Raw genomic sequence first — 19,139 nt, forward strand, 5'->3', positions numbered from 1 at the left:
AAACTCTTGTTTATTTCAAGGATGAAGGAATTTAATAAAAACTAACAGATGTTTGTATGGAAATATGTTAATATAAATGTTTCAGACATTACATGAAATTTCTAAAAATCTTATATGTTCTGGTATAAGTCATAATTCTAGTTGTTACTTTAAAATATATATCTCAGAAATAACTAAATTTCCTTGCCAGTTGCATTATTATGAACTTTCATCCAATCTTTAACCGTGGTCATTTTTAAGTCTTTTGTCATTTACAGACAGTCTGGGTGTACTCTGATGCTTTTGCAAAAATGTTCCCATAAAAGGGTTTCATCTTCAAGGAATTCATGGAAAAGACTCTGACAAGTACAGGTTTCTGGTAATTGACTATACTGCTGAACTGAATGAATAAGCATTTTCAGAACTCTAATGGAAAACTGATGAATTCATAAAAGTGCTAACAAAAGATCAAGATGAAAAAAAAACTTAATTACATGGGACTGAGTGAACTGATAAGGATGATTATAAGTTTTGTGACTTTCTGTTTGAATAATAAAAAAAAAAAACTAACAGATGTTTATCAGGAATAAAAATGCCAAGTAAAATGTGTTGATAATCAGGTTAAACTTGTTAATTTTACAGATGACGAAAACAAAGTTTACAAGACATTTTCCATGGTCACACAGCAAATGACAGATCAGGAGTAGATCTCAGATTTTCTAACTACTAGGTCCCTTAGTTTCTTTTATTCTGCTAAACAGTATGCCCTTCAAAACCAAAAGATAGGCAGAACAGAATGAGTAAACATGTTAAACTTTGGGCTATACACAGAATTTATGTGGAATATAGAAAAACCTTGATTTAAGATGTAAAATATAAAACTAACTTAAAGTCATTTAAAATAAAATCTGAATTAATAATTAAAACACAAACTAAACTGTATGTTAGACCTCAATAAAATAGGTTTTTTTTTTTTAAGACAAGTTATGTTTTAAATCCCTTATTTTTATGAGGAGACTGGGATAAATAATGGAATTCATTTACATCTTTCAAATTAAAAAAAGGGAGATGGCTCTTAAATTTATTTTTTTTTAAGTTTTTATTATAGTTGATTTACAATGTTGCATTAGTTTCTGCTGTACAGCAAGGTATATCTGTTATACATATATCCACTAATTTTGAGATTCTTTTCTTAACCTTATTTTTTAAGTAACTTTTTTTTATTGCTAAACGAAGTATATGTACAGTGCAAAAAACTTAGGGAAAGCAAAAGGAAATAAAATTACCAGTACTCCTCCTACCCAAGTAATAGTGTGAACTTTTTGGGGGGTTGTTTGTTTTGCTTTCTGTTTTTTGTTTTTTTACCACAAGAAAAGGATATAAAATCAAAATCAGTTCACCAATTTTTTAAAAAAAACTACTTTTTCTTTTTTTTTGGTGGGGAGTTCCTATTTACATTCACTCATTTAACATTTTCTGAACACCTAGGTTGGAAAGCGCACTGCGCTAGACACTTGGGATACAGGACAGTTTGTCCCTAAGAGGTTACCTGGGAGGAGACATAAAGAGATGTTGATCAATAATAATACAAAACTTGTCTTAAAATACAATTAGAGTTGAATCTCACAGTTGAGACTGTGACACTAAACATTCTGGAATTCTTAGGTTTTTCCAAAACAGCTCAACGCAGGGCTGGTGCAGTACTGTTATCAGCACTACTTCAAAACGAATGTTAAGTTAAACATTGGCGAAAACCCTTCATTTTAGTACTTGTCAAATGTTTAAACCTTTCAAAATTTTCCTTTTTAGCGAACTGGAAACGCGCGTCCTGCCGAGGTAACCATTGCGCGGGGACAGAGACACTGCAGGGTTCACATTCACTTGGAGTATTCGCGGGACGCCTAGGGGAGCGGTGCTTCTTGGGACTTGTAGTCTCTACCGGGACCGAAGACTCCGCAACTGCATTTATAATGCACTTCTCCCTTTTAAGCTTTCTGGCCCAACAGTCAGATTAAGCCCCAAACTAAAGCATAATTTGACAACCCTTACCTCTTCCAAGGCTCTTTATATTTTTACTAGGTTCCTTACGTTCAACATTCAAACGCTTATCGTCCCTCACAAGCCTCAAAGAGATTGGTCTGTCCTCAGCAGTGGGCGGAGCCTTAGGTGGACTGGATCTCTGGATTGGCCAACATCTCACTCGAAGAGGCGTTTTCCACTTGCCGTTCTGCACACTGTGGTAAAAAAGTAAATCGTTTACCGCAGTGTTCCTTTTCGCCGCGAGAATCTCGCGATATTTCCGCCAAAGGGACCTAGCGACGCGTAGAGAGCCGCCGAGGCCAGTGGGGGTGGCCGGCACCGGAGCAGGGAAAAGCCAGGCTAGGGGGCCGAGGACTAGCGGGTGCTGCTTGCGCCATTCGGGTTCGGTCCGGGCCAGCCACCCAGAACCCAGAGGAGGTGTTGTGGACGGCGTGTCCTTCCTGGCCGGTGAGTCGGCCCGGGGTCGCGGCCGCTGGGTCAACCCCGAGTTTCACCTGGGCCCGCGCGGGTTGTGACAGGTGCGCGGAAGAGCGCGGCGCTCCGCCCGCTCGCCGGTCCGCCCCCTCCGGGCCTCGCCCGCGCGGGCTCGGGATGAGCTGCGGGCCGCAGCTGAGCGGCCCCCGCTCCTGGCGCCTGGCGCTGCCGCCGTCTCCTCTCAAGAGCAGCCGCCGCCCGTGAGGGAAAGAGGGAGGGAAGCGGCCGCTGACCCCGGGCATGAGCCGGACGCGACATCCGTTGCTGGATTAAGGCGCCGACATGAACCTGCACCAGGTGCTGACCGGGGCTGTGAACCCCGGCGACCACTGCTTCTCCGTGGGCAGCGTCGGCGACCAGCGCTTCACGGTGAGTGAGGGAGGCTCCCGCGTCGCCCGTGGCGAGTCCGCGCCCCTGAGTCAGCCGGGCTTGGCCCAGAGTGACGGGCAGAGGCCGAGAAAGCCTCGTTGCCCTCGCGGGGCGTCCCCTACGGAGGTCCCAGCTCCTTAGGGCCGGCGTACCTGGCCTTTGAGAACGAAGGAGGCAGTAACGCTTCGGTCATTGAGTTACTTAATGTCCAGAGGCTAAACTCGGAAGTTAGAATGTGTTGTAGGATTTTTAAAGTTTTTAATCTGACGTCCTTGGGCTGGGGAGGTTTACTAAAATCGTTTATCCGAGAATCGTTGGTGTGTAATGTGTATGTGGGCTTTTTATTGCCCCACTCCATAGGCTCTAATTGTCAAGTTGAGGAATAGTTGGGATTGGTTTCATTTCTTCCTCTAAGTTTAGGTCAAGTGTCTTTGTAGTTGAAAAGAATGGGTGTCTTAAAAACAGGTAGCTGTCAACAACTAGCGCTGAGTGAAAACAGTGCTTTTCACTTATTTTTCTTTAAATTCACTGGGAATAACTTTGGAAAGAAAAAACTATTTTTCGTAAATGGTTCACTCCTGCTATCCTTTGAATTCCATATGTAACAGTTTAGTAGTCCTGGGAGGCTTATATTTATTTTAGATTGTTCACATTAATTACTAAAAGTTGCATTACTGTTTCTCAGTAAAATTCCTCTTTGGTGTGTAGTGGTAATTCCAGGTTAAAGTTTAAATGAAAGTGTCTTGTTTTTCATTTGTTTTCCCCAGATAGTGAAAGGAAGAGGGCCCCAAACTTTTGCTGTTTATCAGTATATTGACATTTTCTGCCTTAACTATAGCGGTTTTTTTTTAAAGAATTAAGTATGGTTTTTATAATAATTTCAAGCTATAAGTCAGTATTGCACATGATAGCCTATATCTGAATATATGTATAGTGCTCATGATTTTTGCTACAACTTGAATAGCTATCTCTTAGTTGTGATTAAAACTTAATTTTGCATAAAAAAGTGAAACAAAATAAACATCTTAGTAGATGCCCTAGGTTTTCTTCTCAAACGATTTTGACTTTTGTTTATCAGTCGGAATAAATAATAGGAAAAAAAAGTAGTCATTATTTAACATGGTGTGGGCATTTAATACCTGAATTGTGCTTTTAGATCTGTGCCAACCAAGTACTTTGCTTTCGAATAGAGTCTGTACCTCCCCTGTAGAGTGACTCATACACACCTTAACTTGCACTTGACCCTAGCAGTTTTAGAGATTCTAATTCTAAATGTTGACCTCGCTTCAATGCCCAAGAGGAGGGTGAACTCTGAGGGTCTCAGTGGGCAACCATAGTCTCCCTGCAGTTGAACATTGCTCACTGCTCTTGCTATTTAGAAAATAAAGATCATCCTAAGAAGATTTTGCTAGTGGGAGATTATAGGATGGTAACATTACATTCTCTGTCATCTCCTAAAATTATATGAGTGCTTCCTCCAATGTAAATTCTAACAACTTTTTCTAAGAAGGCATTCAGAATCTATGTAAGCAGTGATATGAACTTCAAAGCATATACAATATGATGGCCTATTTATACACCTAGATGATCCTTCTAAGTGTATATAAAATCTTGGTGAATGCTTCTGTTATGTTAAAGGAGAAATGAGTTAATGTACCAAAGATGAGACTATCCTACGCCATCATGTAGCTTGTTGCACAGTTCTACTGAATTTTAAAGTCTGTTTCCATAGACCAGGCTTTAATCATCTCCCACCAAGCCTACTGCAGATTTCTTCCAGATCTCAGGAATCAGTCCAGTAAATAAGGTAAAAATAAACATTTTGTTGTTATTTAGTATAAAGAGATCCCAGGTCTCTATAATTTTGGTGATAGTTTATTAACAATCATCTTTTTTCCTTTGCAGCTAATCCATCCCTGACTCTCTAACATTAAATTGATATTCCGTTATAAACCAAGTTTCTTGCCCTCAGTCTACTGGACACTATATACATCTTAAATTTATCTCTCTTGAAATTACTGTCTTTGCTAAAATGTAGAATCTGTTGTTTACTCCTTGAATTTTGTTTTTAACCTCTTTTGATTTTGGCTTCTTTTTCTTTTCACAGAAAGAGAGCAAACATTATTGGTAGATGGTATGTGCAGACTAAAAAACTCTCTCCAAATTCCAGTTTTACTTGAGCTAGGGCCATGAAATCTTCCTCTTGCAGGCCCACTTGAAGAATTACTTTGTTTGTCCTGTTACATTATGCCTTCTCTAAAGACAGACTTTACATTCGTAGTTCATCTCTTTGCATGTTTGCAGATAACTTATTTGTTCTTGTTTTGAAAGATTACAAGAGATGAGATCTCGTTTTTTGAATACAGTCTGACAGGTTTTAAATTGAAATGAAATTGAGTGCCATTTCTCATGGATTCTTGATTTTAAAATATGAAATTACTAATATAGTTAGTATATGTAAGTATTAGATACTTTTTTACTACTAAAACTGGCATCAAACAATTTTGACTTTTCTCTTAATAAGAAAGCTTCTAGTAGGCAGTGACCTTTTCTCTTATACTTTCAAAGCACTTTATTTGCACTTTCATTATATTAGTGACCTGTCTTGCCTTGTGTATGTCTTCCACAGTTTCATTGTGGGTGCCTGGAACAGTGATTGAAGTACTGGTGTTACCTAATAGTAGAGTCATCATCTGAATTTGATTTCCAACCTAGTCCTTATAGTTAGTTATGTATCCGTGGGCAAGTTCTTTTACATTCTTTGAATTTCTTTTTTTCTTATCTGTAAAGTGGGGCTAAAGAAGAACTTATTCATAGGGCTGTTACATGAAAAAGTGCTAAGTTCATTGCTTAGTACCTGTAAAACCCTTAAAAATGTCAGTTATTATAAAGGCTAAACTCATTATAATGCATAGCACATAAAAAGTGCTTAATAAATATTGGTTGAATTGATGACTAATAGATAAAGAAGCCTTATCTATGTAATTAAAAATTGTTTTTTTAAAAAAATATTTTTAATAATTTAGATTTGAGTCCAAATAAAATACTTCAATTAAAGTTTCAAAATTTTTTTCCAAAGTCATTTATTACGCATTTTGCCATAAATATCAGGTGAGTAACCAGGAGAGATTTCAGATATCCGAAGCAAAAATTCTTTAATTTTTCTTTATTTACATGAATTTTTCTCTCACTCCTTTTCCCTTGTTAATTTCATACTGTCTTTAGAGTGAAAGTATATGAGCAACCTGGTCCTAATCTGTTGACAACTTTTGTTTTTAGAATAAAAATTTTATTTGTAAAAGACAAATAATAAGTTAAAAACAGGCATAGTTAGTTAGAATCTGGATTTTCTAATGTTTCTGTGCATGCAATAGATTATCCATACTTAGTGTTGAAATTGTGTTTTTACTGAAATGGAAAGGGAGATAATTTCCAAGAGAGAGATTGTGTTAATATTTAGGACTTGCAGTCTCTAGTTTGGAATTTAAATGCCTTTGTTATACGAGGGATAACAAACATGTAATAACTCCAGACTCCCTTTTGTATTAGAAAACTCTGTGTTCCCAGCCAAGGGGACCCAGATTAGAAGTCAAAAGACTGACTGCAGCTATCTGGGTGTTGGGAGAGAAATGGAGGCTGAATTAGCATTCTCCTTCTTTCTGTAATAGTAGTTTAACTTTTTGTTTTGTTCACTGTAGGGAAACCTTTATAGGAGGTTCTTATTTTGGAGAAGCATGTTAATGTTTGTGGATAGAGAGATACAGGAGGGGAAAGTTTGATACTGTTTGTATCTGGAGAAAGAATGATTTTTGTGGTACTCATATGCTATTACGAGTACAAATTGGACTTCTTTTTACATATTTAGCCTATTTAAAAATTTTATGTTTTAAATAGTATTAAGGTTCCTTTAAAATTATTGAAGTAATACGAATTCTTAATGTTGTGTTTAAAAAAATGAGAATAATGTTAATTACAACATGCCAAACATAACTCATTTAACCAGGAAGTATACCAGGAAGAAATTCTTTGGGATATTTACCTGGTGTGGTTGGTTAAAACAAAACAGAGAAAACAGGAAATCTAAGTACAGAAATCACAGGATTTCCAAATTAGAATGCTGACTGTTGCAGCCTTGGGTAATTTTTGAATATTGGAGAAGGTTGTCTGCCAAATTTAAAGTTAAAAATCATGTTTCAATTGTATGCTTGAAAGCACACATATGAACTCAGTTCTTTCTTTGCACCTTGTTTAGTCTCAAAGTTAGTAAACCCAATATTATGTATGCCTAATAAAAGGATTTTCGTTTCTCAATTTAATTTTCATTGCTTAGTAATAAGTTATTCTGATTACAGATCTTTTGACAGAAGCAGCTAGTGTACCAATTACAATATATACATATTAATTTTGAAGCTTAGGTAGTGTGGCAATTTATTTGATGAACCAGTGCTGTTCTTTTTGTTTTGATAGTAATAGGGCACCTTGAAATGAATTTTTCAGAACAATTTATTTTGGAAAAAATCTATAAAACTAGTTTTAGATTTTGGTTTAGAATGTTATGTGTAGTATTACATCTTAGGTTTTTATTTAAAACCAGGGAGATGGGTTATTTTTATTTAAGAATTTAGTAAAAATGGATTATTTTAAAATCACACACAGCCCATTTTATTTATTTTTTCTTCTTTATTTTGTTTATGTGTGAATTACATTGATTGACTTTTAAAATTGAAGTACAGTTGATTCATAAATACTGTGTTGGTTTCAGGTGTCCAGAAAAGTGATTTGGAGATTGTGTGTGTGTGTGTGTGTGTGTGTGTGTGTGTGTATATACACACACATATATATGATTATGTTCTATTATAGGTTATTACAAGAATATTGTCCCCTGTATTATACAGTAAATCCTGTTGCTTATCTGTTTTATGTATAGTAGTTTGTATCTGTTAATTCCATACTCCTAATTTATCACTTGCCCCCCTCCCTTTTCCCTTTGGTAACCATAAGCTTGTTTTCTATGTCTGTGAGTCTGTTTCTGTTTTATATATGGATTCATTTGTATTATTTTTTAGATTACACATATAAGTAATATCATACAATATTTGTCTTTCTCTCTATGACTTCACTTAGTATGATATTCTCTAGGTCCATTCATGTCACTGCAAATGGCAATATTTCATTCTTTTTTATGTCTGAGTAATAGTCCTTTGTATATATGCACCACATCATTATCCATTCATCTGTTGATGGACACTTAGGTTGCTTCCATGTCTTGGCTGTTGTAAATAGTGCTGCTATGAACTTTGGGTGCAGAGACCATTTTGAATTAAAGTTTGTTTTCGTGTATTTCCATGCTTATTAACTCATCATGTTGTATAAACTCTAGAGATTGAATTAACTTTAATAATATATTAAAAATATCCATAAGAAGATATGTTTATTTCAAGTGATTTTTGCATGATATCCAGTTTGGATTTTCTGTACAGATTCGTCTCTCTATTTTTCCCCCCAAGCTCTATTGACATACAGTTTACATGAAAATTGTGTAAGTTTAAGGTGTGCAGTGTGATGATTTGATACACATATATAGTGTGAAATCTTTACCACAGTAAGGTTAGTTAACATATCTTTTAACTCACATAATTACCATTTTGTTGTTGTTATGATGAGAACATTAAAGCTTTATTCTAATAGCAACTTGCACCTGTACAATACAATATTGTTAACTGTAGTCACCATGCAGTACATTAGATCCCTGGAACTTATTCATCTTATAACTGGAAGTTTGTATCCTTTGACCAACATCTCCCATTTCCCCCATCCATAGCCCCTGACAACCACCGTTCTATTCTGTTAGTACAATGTTCCTATTAGTACAATGTTTTTAGATTCCACATATAAGTGGAATACATTATTTGTCTTTCTCTGTCTGACTTAGCATAATGCCTGCAAGGTTGTCACAAGTGGCAGAATTTTCTTCTTTTTTATGACTGAATAATATTCTTTTGTGTTTGTGTGTAAAACATATTTTCTTTATCCATTCATTCACTGATGGACACTTAGGTTGTTTCCATATCTTGGCTATTGTGAACAATGCTGAAATGAATATGGGAGTGCAGATATCTCTTACAGAGATTTCATCATCTTTGGATATAATCCTAGAAGTTGGATTGGTGGAATATATGGTAGTTCTGCTTTTAATTTTTTCAGGACTCTTCCATACTGTTTTTTACAGTGGCTGTGCCAATCTACATTCACCAAGAGTGCACAAAGATTCCCTTTCTTCACATCTTCACCAACACTTTTATCTTTTTGTTGATAGCATCCTAATGGATATGAAGTGATATCTCATCCAGTTTTGATTGGCATTTCCCTGATGAGTAGTGATGTTGAACATCTCTTCATGTACCTGTTGGCCATTTGTACATCTTCTTTGGAAAAATGTCTGAGCCTTCTACCCATTTTTAATTGGATTGTTCATTTCTGGTAATGAGTTATATGAGTTCCTTATGTATTTTAGGTATTAACTTTTTTTTTTTTTTTTTTGCGGTATGCAGGCCTCTCACTGTTGTGGCCTCTCCCGTTGCAGAGCACAGGCTCCGAATGCGCAGGCTCAGTAGCCATGGCTCACGGGCCTAGCGGCTCCACGGCATGTGGGATCTTCCCGGACCGGGGCACGAACCCGTGTCCCCTGCATCGGCAGGCAGACTCTCAACCACTGCACCACCAGGGAAGCCCTAGATATTAACTTTTTATCAGATAAGGTTTGCAAATATTTTCTCCCATTTTTAGGTGGCCTTTTCATTTTGTTGGTGGTTTCTTTTGCTGTGCAGAAGCTTTTCAGTTTAATGTAGTCTTATTTATTACTGCTTTTGTTGCTTGTGCTTTTGGTGTCCAAAAAATCATCACTAATTGTCAAGGGCCTTTTCGCCTATGTTTTGTTCTAGGAGTTTTGTGGTTTCAGGTTTTAGGTTTAAGTTTTTAATCCATTTTTGAGTTGATTTCTGCGTGTAATATAAGACAAGGGTCCGATTTTATTCTTTTGTATGTGGATGTACAGTTTTCCCAGCATCAATTTATGGAAGAAACTGTCTTTTCTCTGTTGTATATTCTTGGCACCTTTGTCAAAGATTAGTTGACCATATATGTGTGGGTTATGTCTGGGCTCATGATTCTGTTCCTTTGGCCTATGTGTCTGTTTTTATGCCAATACCATACTGTTTTGATTTTTATAGCTTTGCAACATAGTTTGAAATAAGGAAATGTGATGGTTCCAGCTTAGTTTTTCTTTAAGATTGCTTTGGCTATTTGGGGTCTTCTGTGGTTCCATGTGAATTTTAGGATTTTTTTTTTTTCCCTATGTGAAAAATGCCACTGGAATTTTGATAGTGAGATTACATTGAATCTATAGATGGTTTTGTGTCGTATGGACATTTCAACAATATTAATTCTTCCAGTCCAAGAACAGAAGATGTCTTTTCATTTATTTGTGTTGTCAGCTTCTTTAATCAATGTCTTACAGTTTTCTGTGTACAAGACTTTTCACCTTGGTTACATTTACTCTTAAGTATTTTATTCTTTTTGATACTATTGTAAATTGGATTTTCTTAATTTCTTTTTTGAATAGTTTATTGTTAGCATATAGAAATGCAGTTGATTTTTGTATGTTGATTTTGTATTCTGCAGTTTTGCTGAGTTCATTTCTTAGTTCTAACAGTTTTTTGGTGGAATCTTTAGGGTTTCTATATGTAATATCTTGTCTTCTGCAAACAGACAATTTTACATCTTCCTTTCTGATTCGAATGCCTTTTATTTCTTTTTCTTGCCTAATTGCTCTGGCTAGGACTTCCAATATTATGTTGAATAGAATTGGTGGGAGTGTGTGCATCCTTGTCTTTTTCCTGATCTTAGAGGAAAGCTTTTAGCTTTTTATCACTGAGTATATTAGCTATAAGCTTGTCATATATGGCCTTTATGGAACCTTCCTTGCATCCCAGGGGTAAATCCCACTTGATTATGGTATAAGATCTTTTTAATGTGCTCTTGAAATCAGTTTGCTAGTATTTTGTTCAAGATTTTTGCATCTATATTCATCAGGGAAATTGGCCTGTAATTTTCTTTTCTTATAGTGCCTTGTGTAGCTTTGGTATAACGGTAATGTTGACCTTGTTAAATGGCCTCTTCAGTTTTTTGGAAGGGTTTGAGAAGGATTGGTGTTAATTGTTCTTTAAATGTTTGGTAGAATTCACTGGTAAAGCCAACTGGTCCTGGGCTTTTATTTGTTGGGACGTTTTGATTACCTTATCAATTAGTGTATTATATTTTCTCAGTTTTCTAAAAGAATAAATATTGATAGTGATAACCCACACAAACTAAAGCTCTTGGGGAGGGAGAAGCTAGGGTGGTTATCCTCAGTATTTTCTTAAGTGTACAAAGGATTACTGAAACCAGAGAGTTTGAGAACCATTGCTTTATGGTATTCCATTGTATGATTATACTGCAGTTTTTTTTTTAATTTTTTTTTTTACATTGGGGTACAGTTGATTAACAATGTTGTGTTAGTTTCAGGTGTACAACAAAGTGATTCAGTTATAAGTATCTATTCTTTTTCAAATTGTTCTCCCAATTAGGTTGTTACAGAATATTGAGCAGAGTTCCCTGTGTTATACAGTAGGTCCTTGGTGGCTATCCATTTAAAATATATATACTACAGTTTATTTATGCATTCTATTATATGTTTGAGTTGGTTCTACTTTGGAGCTTTTATGAATAGCTATGAATGTTCTTGTACATGTCTCTTAGTGTACATATAGACACATTTCTGTTGGGTATAAACTTAGAGGTAGAATTGCTGGATCATTGAGTGTGCCTGTGTTTAGCTTTCCAAAGTAGTGGGACCATTTTATTTTACATTCGTATCAGCAGTTATGGGAATTCTGGTTGCTTTACATCCAAAGAAGTCATTTTTAATTATAGGAAGAAATTAGGGGACATCATGTTTATTTATAAGGCATTTTATGGCAGCATAGCAGAAGGAGTAAGAGCATGTTCTTTCCCATTAGCTATAACTTGCTTTCAGTCTCATTTGTGTCTGATACTAGCTCTGAGACTTGAGCCAATTACTCAATCTAAGTTCGAGCTTCCTTATCAGTAAAATGGATTGATTATAGTAAATATCTCACAGGATTTGTTGTGAGGATTAAATGGGATACCAGTGAAAAGCACTTAGCATTTGGCCCTGTCAAGAAGAAAAAATAGGCTCAGATGACTACAGTGAATGAAAGATAGAGGAAAGCACAAAAAAGTGCCCCCCTCCCCGCCCCCATCTCTTTTTCTGGCTGTTTATTTGTATCCTTTATCACACTGGTAAGCATAAGTGTTTCCCGAGTTCTTCGCACTGTTTTAGCAAATAAATCCAAGGGGGAAGAGGTCATGGGAACCTTTGTCTGGGACAGAAGTTGTGGGTAATCTGAGGACCTCCTACTTGTGATTAGCATCTGAAGTGGAGGGCAGTCTCAGTTAAGGCTGAGCCCTTAACTTGTGGGATCTGATGCTATCTCCAGGCAGATAGTGTCAGGACTGAGTTAAATTGTAGGATACTCAGTTGGTGTCACATAATTGCTTGCTTGGTGTGGTTAAAACCCCCCCCACATCTGTTGTCAGAAGTGTTGTGAATGTGGTAATAATGTGAGAGCAAAGGAGAAACACGGGAGGAAGACTAGTTTTTTCCTTCTCACTCTCCAAGGCTGCAGACATATAGTCAAATTCTGTGTTCATAAGTTACTTAGTTCCTTCCTGCCTTCTTTCTTTCAGTGTAGATATAGTATTTGTTTGAAATGTACTTAGTTCCTTTGTTTCACCTCCCCCCCATTCTGACTGATTTAAATCAATTTTTTGAATATGTATGATGTTAACGTGTTTCAAAAGTCATAACTAGTGTCCACTGGTAGATGAATGGATAAAGGTGTGTGTGTGTGTGTGTATACATGTGTACACACACAGTAGAATATTACTCAGCCATAAAAAAAGAATGGAATCTTGCCATTTGTGACAATATGTGTGGACCTGGAGGGTATTATGCTAAGTGAAGTAAGTCAGACAAAGACAAATACCGTATGATTTCACTTATATGTGGAATCTAAAAAACAAAACAAATGAACAAACAGCAGAACAGTAACAGACTCATAGATACAGAGGACAAATGTGGTTGCCAGAGCAGAGGGAAGGGGGAGGTGGGAGTGATAAGTGAAATAGGTAAGGGAGATTAAGAAATAGAAACTTCCAGTTACAAAATAAATGAGTCATGGGCATTAAATGTACAGCATGGGGAATATAGTCAACACTGTAATACCTTTGTATGGTGACACATAATAACTAGACTTAATGATGATCACTTTATAATGTATGGAAATGTAGAATCACGGTGTTGTGCACCTGGAACTAACAGAGTGCTGTAGGTCAGTTATACTTCAATTTTAAAAAGAAGTTGTAAGTATATAAAAAGTTATACTCAGAAGTGTTATTCTTTGCTTCCACTTCATCTTCTCCCCTTTTGTAGGTATCCAACTTCATTTTTCCCTAGTTTTGTTCTCCCTTTGTTCCTTTTTGTAGCAAGCCAGGTACATGTGTTTTATTTTCCTTGTTCCTTACACACAAAAAATTGCCATATATGCTCTTTTCTACTTTTTTTTTTCACTTTGTAAAATCCCCTAGAAATCACTCTAAGTCAGTTCATAGATTTGTTCCTCATTCTTTTTATAGCTGTTTAATACTCCATCGTGGCTATGTACCACACTTTATTCAACCAGTATTCTGTGCACAGCAGGATTTTTAAGGAGATGTTTACACATTCTTGAAAATGATTAAGAAATAGAACAAAGCACAAATAGAGTTTGAGTCTTTAATGCATTTTATATTTAATTAATTATACAGTCAAATAAACTATAAAAATTAAAATTCTGTAGTCAAGAAAACCAGGAGGTTTTTTTATTATAAGCCCCAAGGATAATAGTCAACTGATGAAGTGTGAACTGCAGTTCGTTATATTTGTTTTTTGTTTTTTCCCCATTTACCAGTTTATTGCCATCCATTAGTTATAACTCTGAAAGAAGAAAGTGAGGACTAAATGACAGAGATATTCCAGATGAAGATCAATAATTTTTATTCAATTTAAAGTTTACCAAAACTAGGGATAGATAGCTTTGCACCTTCTAGTGCCGTCACTAAGGAAAAATTAACTGACAGGCAGTGATAGTATAATAGCAGCAGCAAAAGAACAAGGGTAATCCAGAACTGGATAAGTCTTTGAATGATCAAGGTTCATTTGTATTATAAGTTGGCATCTTTCTATAGGGATAGATGTTTATTTCTGAGGTAACTTTGCATTTATCAAGTTTATAAATGTTTAATACTTGTTGAATTAAACAGTAATTTTGTGAGGTACTTCAGGATTCATGTAGACTTAATTCAGGAAAACTTAGAGTCCTGATTGACAAAAATAGGTGCAACACAATATCTGTAAGTAGATATATAATTGCAGGTAAACAAAAAGAAGGCAAAGTTATGAACACATTTTAAAATATATATATATATATTCTAGTTAATGGAAACTGAAAAAATTTTGTTTAGTGAGGAGGAAATCTACATTGTAAACATTCCAAATTTAATACAGTATTTTGGTAAACAGTGACAATCAGTATTTTATCAAAATTTAATATTCAGGAGAAAATCAGTTTCTAAAATATTAAGGTATTTTAGAGTATTGTTAATGACATTTTTCATAAATTAGTTTTTGGAATTTATTCTGGCTGTTAGTCTTGTGACAAGCCTTATGATCCTATTGTGGATATTTACACCTAGGTGAGCAGACCATCATGAGGTTTTTTGTTTGTTTACTGAGCCAGTTTTTTCCACTGTGTGGCACTAGTAGAAACAGACTTGATTTCCCCTAATTCCTTTTAGGAAAATTCCAGACAAGCATGCTTAACTAGGGAAGTTCCTGTTCTGACATCAAAATAGCACTAGATCAAAAATCAAGAGATCAGAGTTCTCAAGCCCACTCTGCCACTAAGAAGTTGTCGGCCAATTTAGGCCTCATTTTCTTGTTGGTAATGTGAGCAAATTTATTTGTATGTTCTTTCAAGTCCCTTTTCTAATATTTTTTGGTAGCTTGTACAGAACCATTTTGGCTTTGGTAGGAATTACGGTCATGAAGTATATATTAAGTATAATATTTTTTACATTAAGTAAGGTGTATGTATATGTGCAAAAGTGATGAGAAAGTAAAGAATTACTAAAATTTTAAGAACTTAGGATGGAAAGCAGTTTGTGGTAGATATTTTATTTTCAGAATTATGCTGCATGTAAATTCTAGGACGACAGCCACGTACTCTTAAATGGAAGAAACTCCTGTGATCTAAGAGCAGAGAACAAGATAAACTTGAACCCTACCTTTTCGTCTTGGACCTTAACTTGTAGTAATGGAAATGGATAACAAGCAAGATATTTACAAATCGTGGTATATGCTATGAAGAAGAAAAAGAGTAGTGTGATGGAAAGTAATTAGGGGAGGGGGGAAGAATATTGATCAATATGAGTATATTCAGGAACTGAGACATGAATGTTGGAAAGAAGCTAGTTAGACAAAGACCAGGCAGTTAGAAGGAAGGTAAACCACCTTGAGGTGAAAAAAGATTGTTACGCCCAAGAAACAGAAAGAAGGGCAATGTAAGGGCAGGAGCCAATTGAGGGAATGAAAGAGTAGCTTGAGATGGATTTGGGGAATTAGGACAATCATTTAGGGCATTGACATTGGTAAGAAGTTGAGATTTTATTCCAAGTGCAATGAGGAAACTATTGAAGGGAAAATTACTTGGTGTAATAAACATTTTTAAAAGATCACTCTTGTCTGTGTGTGGAAAGGAATTAGAGGGAAGCAAGAATGGAAGCAGTCAGTATAAACAATAATGTAGGAGAGAGATTATGGTAGTTTAGATAAGGGCAGTAGCATTCAGTGGAGATGGAAAAAGTGAAAGGAATTGGTATATATTTTGCAGAAAGGACTGACTGATGGGACTATGTATGGGAGGTAAGGGGAATATTCTCAAATAATAAAGATTTTTAAAAATATTTAAAATTAGTCTGTTAAAACAATATTTAACGCCAGTGTTCTACATGATAAATATTTTCTTGACAAGTTTATCATTTTTATTTTACTTTGTTCATTTTTTTGTTTGTTTTTAGGCTTATGCCTCTGGATGTGACATTGTTATACTGGGAAGTGATTTTGAAAGACTGCAAATAATCCCAGGAGCTAAACATGGAAATATTCAAGTAGGATGTGTAGATTGTTCAATGCAACAAGGCAAGGTTTGTAATCTTGTGGTGATATGAGATTTGTTTTGAATATGATTTTTGTAAGTATAGTCTCTGAAGTATCTATTTCCTATTGAATTAGAGACTTGCTGTGTTTCCAAGACAATGTAGCTACAGATTTCTTTGGCTCTCTAAGATGCACTCTAGAGAACAAAATTCCTGACTCAGATGTATCTTAGAGATTGTCAGGAATTCTGTTCTCATATAATCTTGAAATATAGCATAGTTTTCTCCATGAATTGACAAACAAATGTAATATTACCTGTAGAATAGGTGTAAAGCTTACTTATTTAAAAATTGATTGGATTGAGGGAAAGGAATGACAATAAACTTCAGGCTATTTAGAAATAAACCCTGAAAAGAAATTGTTGTTAGAGTCCTTTTTTGTCTGTAAACAGGTAGTTATCTCCTTGTAACTTCTAGATAAACTTTGTACAAAAATGAACATAAATTGATAATTTTTTAAATAATTTATTCCAAGTCTATAAGAAAAATGAAAAATTTAATTTGAACTTCTGTTTACACATGGAAAGTATAAAGTTACCTTGAAAGTAAAAAAGCAACAAAAACAAAAGAAACAGGGCATGAGCTTCCCTGGTGGCGCAGTGGTTGAGAGTCCGCCTGCCAATGCAGGGGACGCTGGTTCGTGCCCCAGTCCGGGAAGATCCCACATGCAGCGCGGAGCGGCTGAGCCTGTGAGCCATGGCCGCTGAGCCTGCGCATCTGGAGCCTGTGCTCCGCAACGGGAGAGGCCACAACAGTGAAAGGCCCGCGTACCGCAAAAAAAAAAAAAAAAAGAAACAGGGCATATGATTTAACATCAGGTTAAATACAGTTCTGTATAGTATCAGAGTTGGGAGAGTTATAACTTATAGGCAGTATAGTGTATAGCTTAATATAGCACCATATAGGCATAGATGACCAGGCCTAGGTACAGTTGCAGCTAGACTAGGCTGAACTTTGCAAATTTAATTTTTTTGGTAGATACTTAATTCATGTATATTGTTTGTGATTCTACCAGAACATTTTGTGTGAGAAATCAAAATGGGCCCAACCTTATTTTTTTTAATGTAATCATTCCTAATAAGGCTGCCATTCTGAAAAGTTACTTCTTGGGACCTAGTTTAAAGATACTCGTAAGAAAGGAGTTTCAACTCTTGTAGTCTTTGCCTACTTTTTGGACTACTGTTCTTTTTGTTATTCCTGTTTTCCTTCCTTTTAGTAGAGTTACAGGTATCTCATCTGTCTTTCTTTTGTTCATGCCTTTCATTCTCACTATACTACGAAAGTGATTTTTATTATGGAATGCTAAAAATCCTTGAGACTTTTTTCCCTTTCTCTTCATGTTTGTTTGATCTCGTAGCTCTGTAGTTCTGTAATCTTGATTGTATATAAAAACTTACTTAAACCATTTAGATTCACATAGGGCTTGTTAATGTTGGAAATCTAATTTTAGAAATTTTCAATATGAGTTATCTTTTAATCTATATTACATGAAATCCAGGTTAGAATGAAGAGGTCATTTGGTTTTATAATTATTCTAATAAAGGGTAAATTTCCTTTGTTTCACAGATAACAGTATACTCAAACGATTCCTTAAGGTATCAAGATGAAAATTTGTAGATTTTGGTACTTGGGATTTCTGTTTACCTTTTAGAAGGAAATGCTTCTTGATACCATAGGCATCAATATTTTATCATTACTGTTTTTTTATTTGTAGTACTACCAGATTAATTTTCCTAAGAAAATTCATCTGCATTTGACTTGTTATTCATTTGCTTAAAACCATTCTTAGTTTCCCATGAACTTAGAAAAGTTCAAATTGTTCACCTTGGTTTGAGACCTTATTTAACCCACTCACACTTGCCTTTTTGGCCTCATGTCCATTATTTCTCTCTTCTACCTGGGCTGGTGCTCAGTCACCTCCCAACATACTTTACCTCTTTTAATATTTACACTCGTGGGGACTTCCTTGGTAGTCCAGTGGTTAAGACTCCACACACCCAATGCAGGGGCCCCAGGTGCAATCCCTGGTCAGGGAACTAGATCCTGCATGCGGCAACGAAGATTTCACGTGCCGCAACTGCGACCCGGAGCAGCCAAATAAATAAATATTTAAAAAAAAGATGTACACTTGTGTTCATACTATGCCCTATTTCTAAAATTGAACACTCACTGCAGTTTGAAATTCTATCCACATTTAAAGGCGCAAACTAAATACTCCCAGGTGAAGTCAGTGCAGATGATTTCTACCTTCTAAGATCTCCTCAGAACACTTTAAAATATCCATTGAAAGTTTTTTTTCCATATGTATGTTACATCCTCATTTCTTACTGTCTTCACTAGATTATATGTTCTTATTTTTATCCCTGATCATTCATTCTATCTATATATCTGTCTGATTTTTGATGTTTTAATATTCTTCATTTGTGACTCACTCAAGCTATAGTAGTAGCTACCTTATAAAACAGAGCCAGCAAGGGTTATGCTTCATTGATCTAAGAGTAAATATTTGAAAGGTACTCAAATAAAATAGAATATTGAAAAAATATACTCCTTAGAGAGTTTACAAAGGAATAGATCTAAGTTTTACTTCTAAAAAGTTAAATATACACTGACAGAATTCTGAACTTTGAAGACAGATAACCTAAAAACTTGATTTTTAAGTCACGTCAAATTCCATACTTGACAAGGAATACATCAATACATTTTCTTCTGTGAGGAAGGGAATTAACATTTACTATGCATCTTATATAGATAATTCTTTACCAGATGCTTTACAAATGTTATTTCAACCCTCAAAATAATCCTATTAGGAAGATAGTATTATATATACTGTAAATATAGATAGAAACTAAGGTTCAGAGAGCTTAACTTGCCGGTACACAGTGACAGCACTGGAATTCTGA

At 35.5% G+C, this 19,139-nt stretch overlaps 1 protein-coding gene across 18 annotated transcripts in view; it reads left to right on the plus strand.

The window, feature by feature from the left end:
• The first annotated feature begins 2,328 nt into the window (after positions 1–2,328).
• DMXL1 (Dmx like 1) overlaps positions 2,329–19,139 on the plus strand; it is a 132,531-nt gene continuing 115,720 nt past the window's right edge. For 5 of the 18 annotated variants that reach the window (XM_089909215.1, XM_089909201.1, XM_089909202.1 and 2 more), the window contains exons 1-2: positions 2,330–2,862; positions 16,099–16,224. In XM_089909215.1, coding sequence (XP_089765341.1) covers positions 2,776–2,862; positions 16,099–16,224 — 213 coding nt within the window. In that variant the 5' untranslated portion in view covers positions 2,330–2,775. The other 13 variants (XM_022590634.3, XM_022590641.3, XM_022590647.3 and 10 more) reach the window with 9 other exon arrangements.

This window comes from Delphinapterus leucas, chromosome 3 (assembly GCF_059928025.1).
Source record: "Delphinapterus leucas isolate spDelLeu-1000000601 "Yukka" chromosome 3, BTC_Dleu_Yukka2, whole genome shotgun sequence".
Classification (NCBI taxonomy): Eukaryota; Metazoa; Chordata; class Mammalia; order Artiodactyla; family Monodontidae; genus Delphinapterus; species Delphinapterus leucas.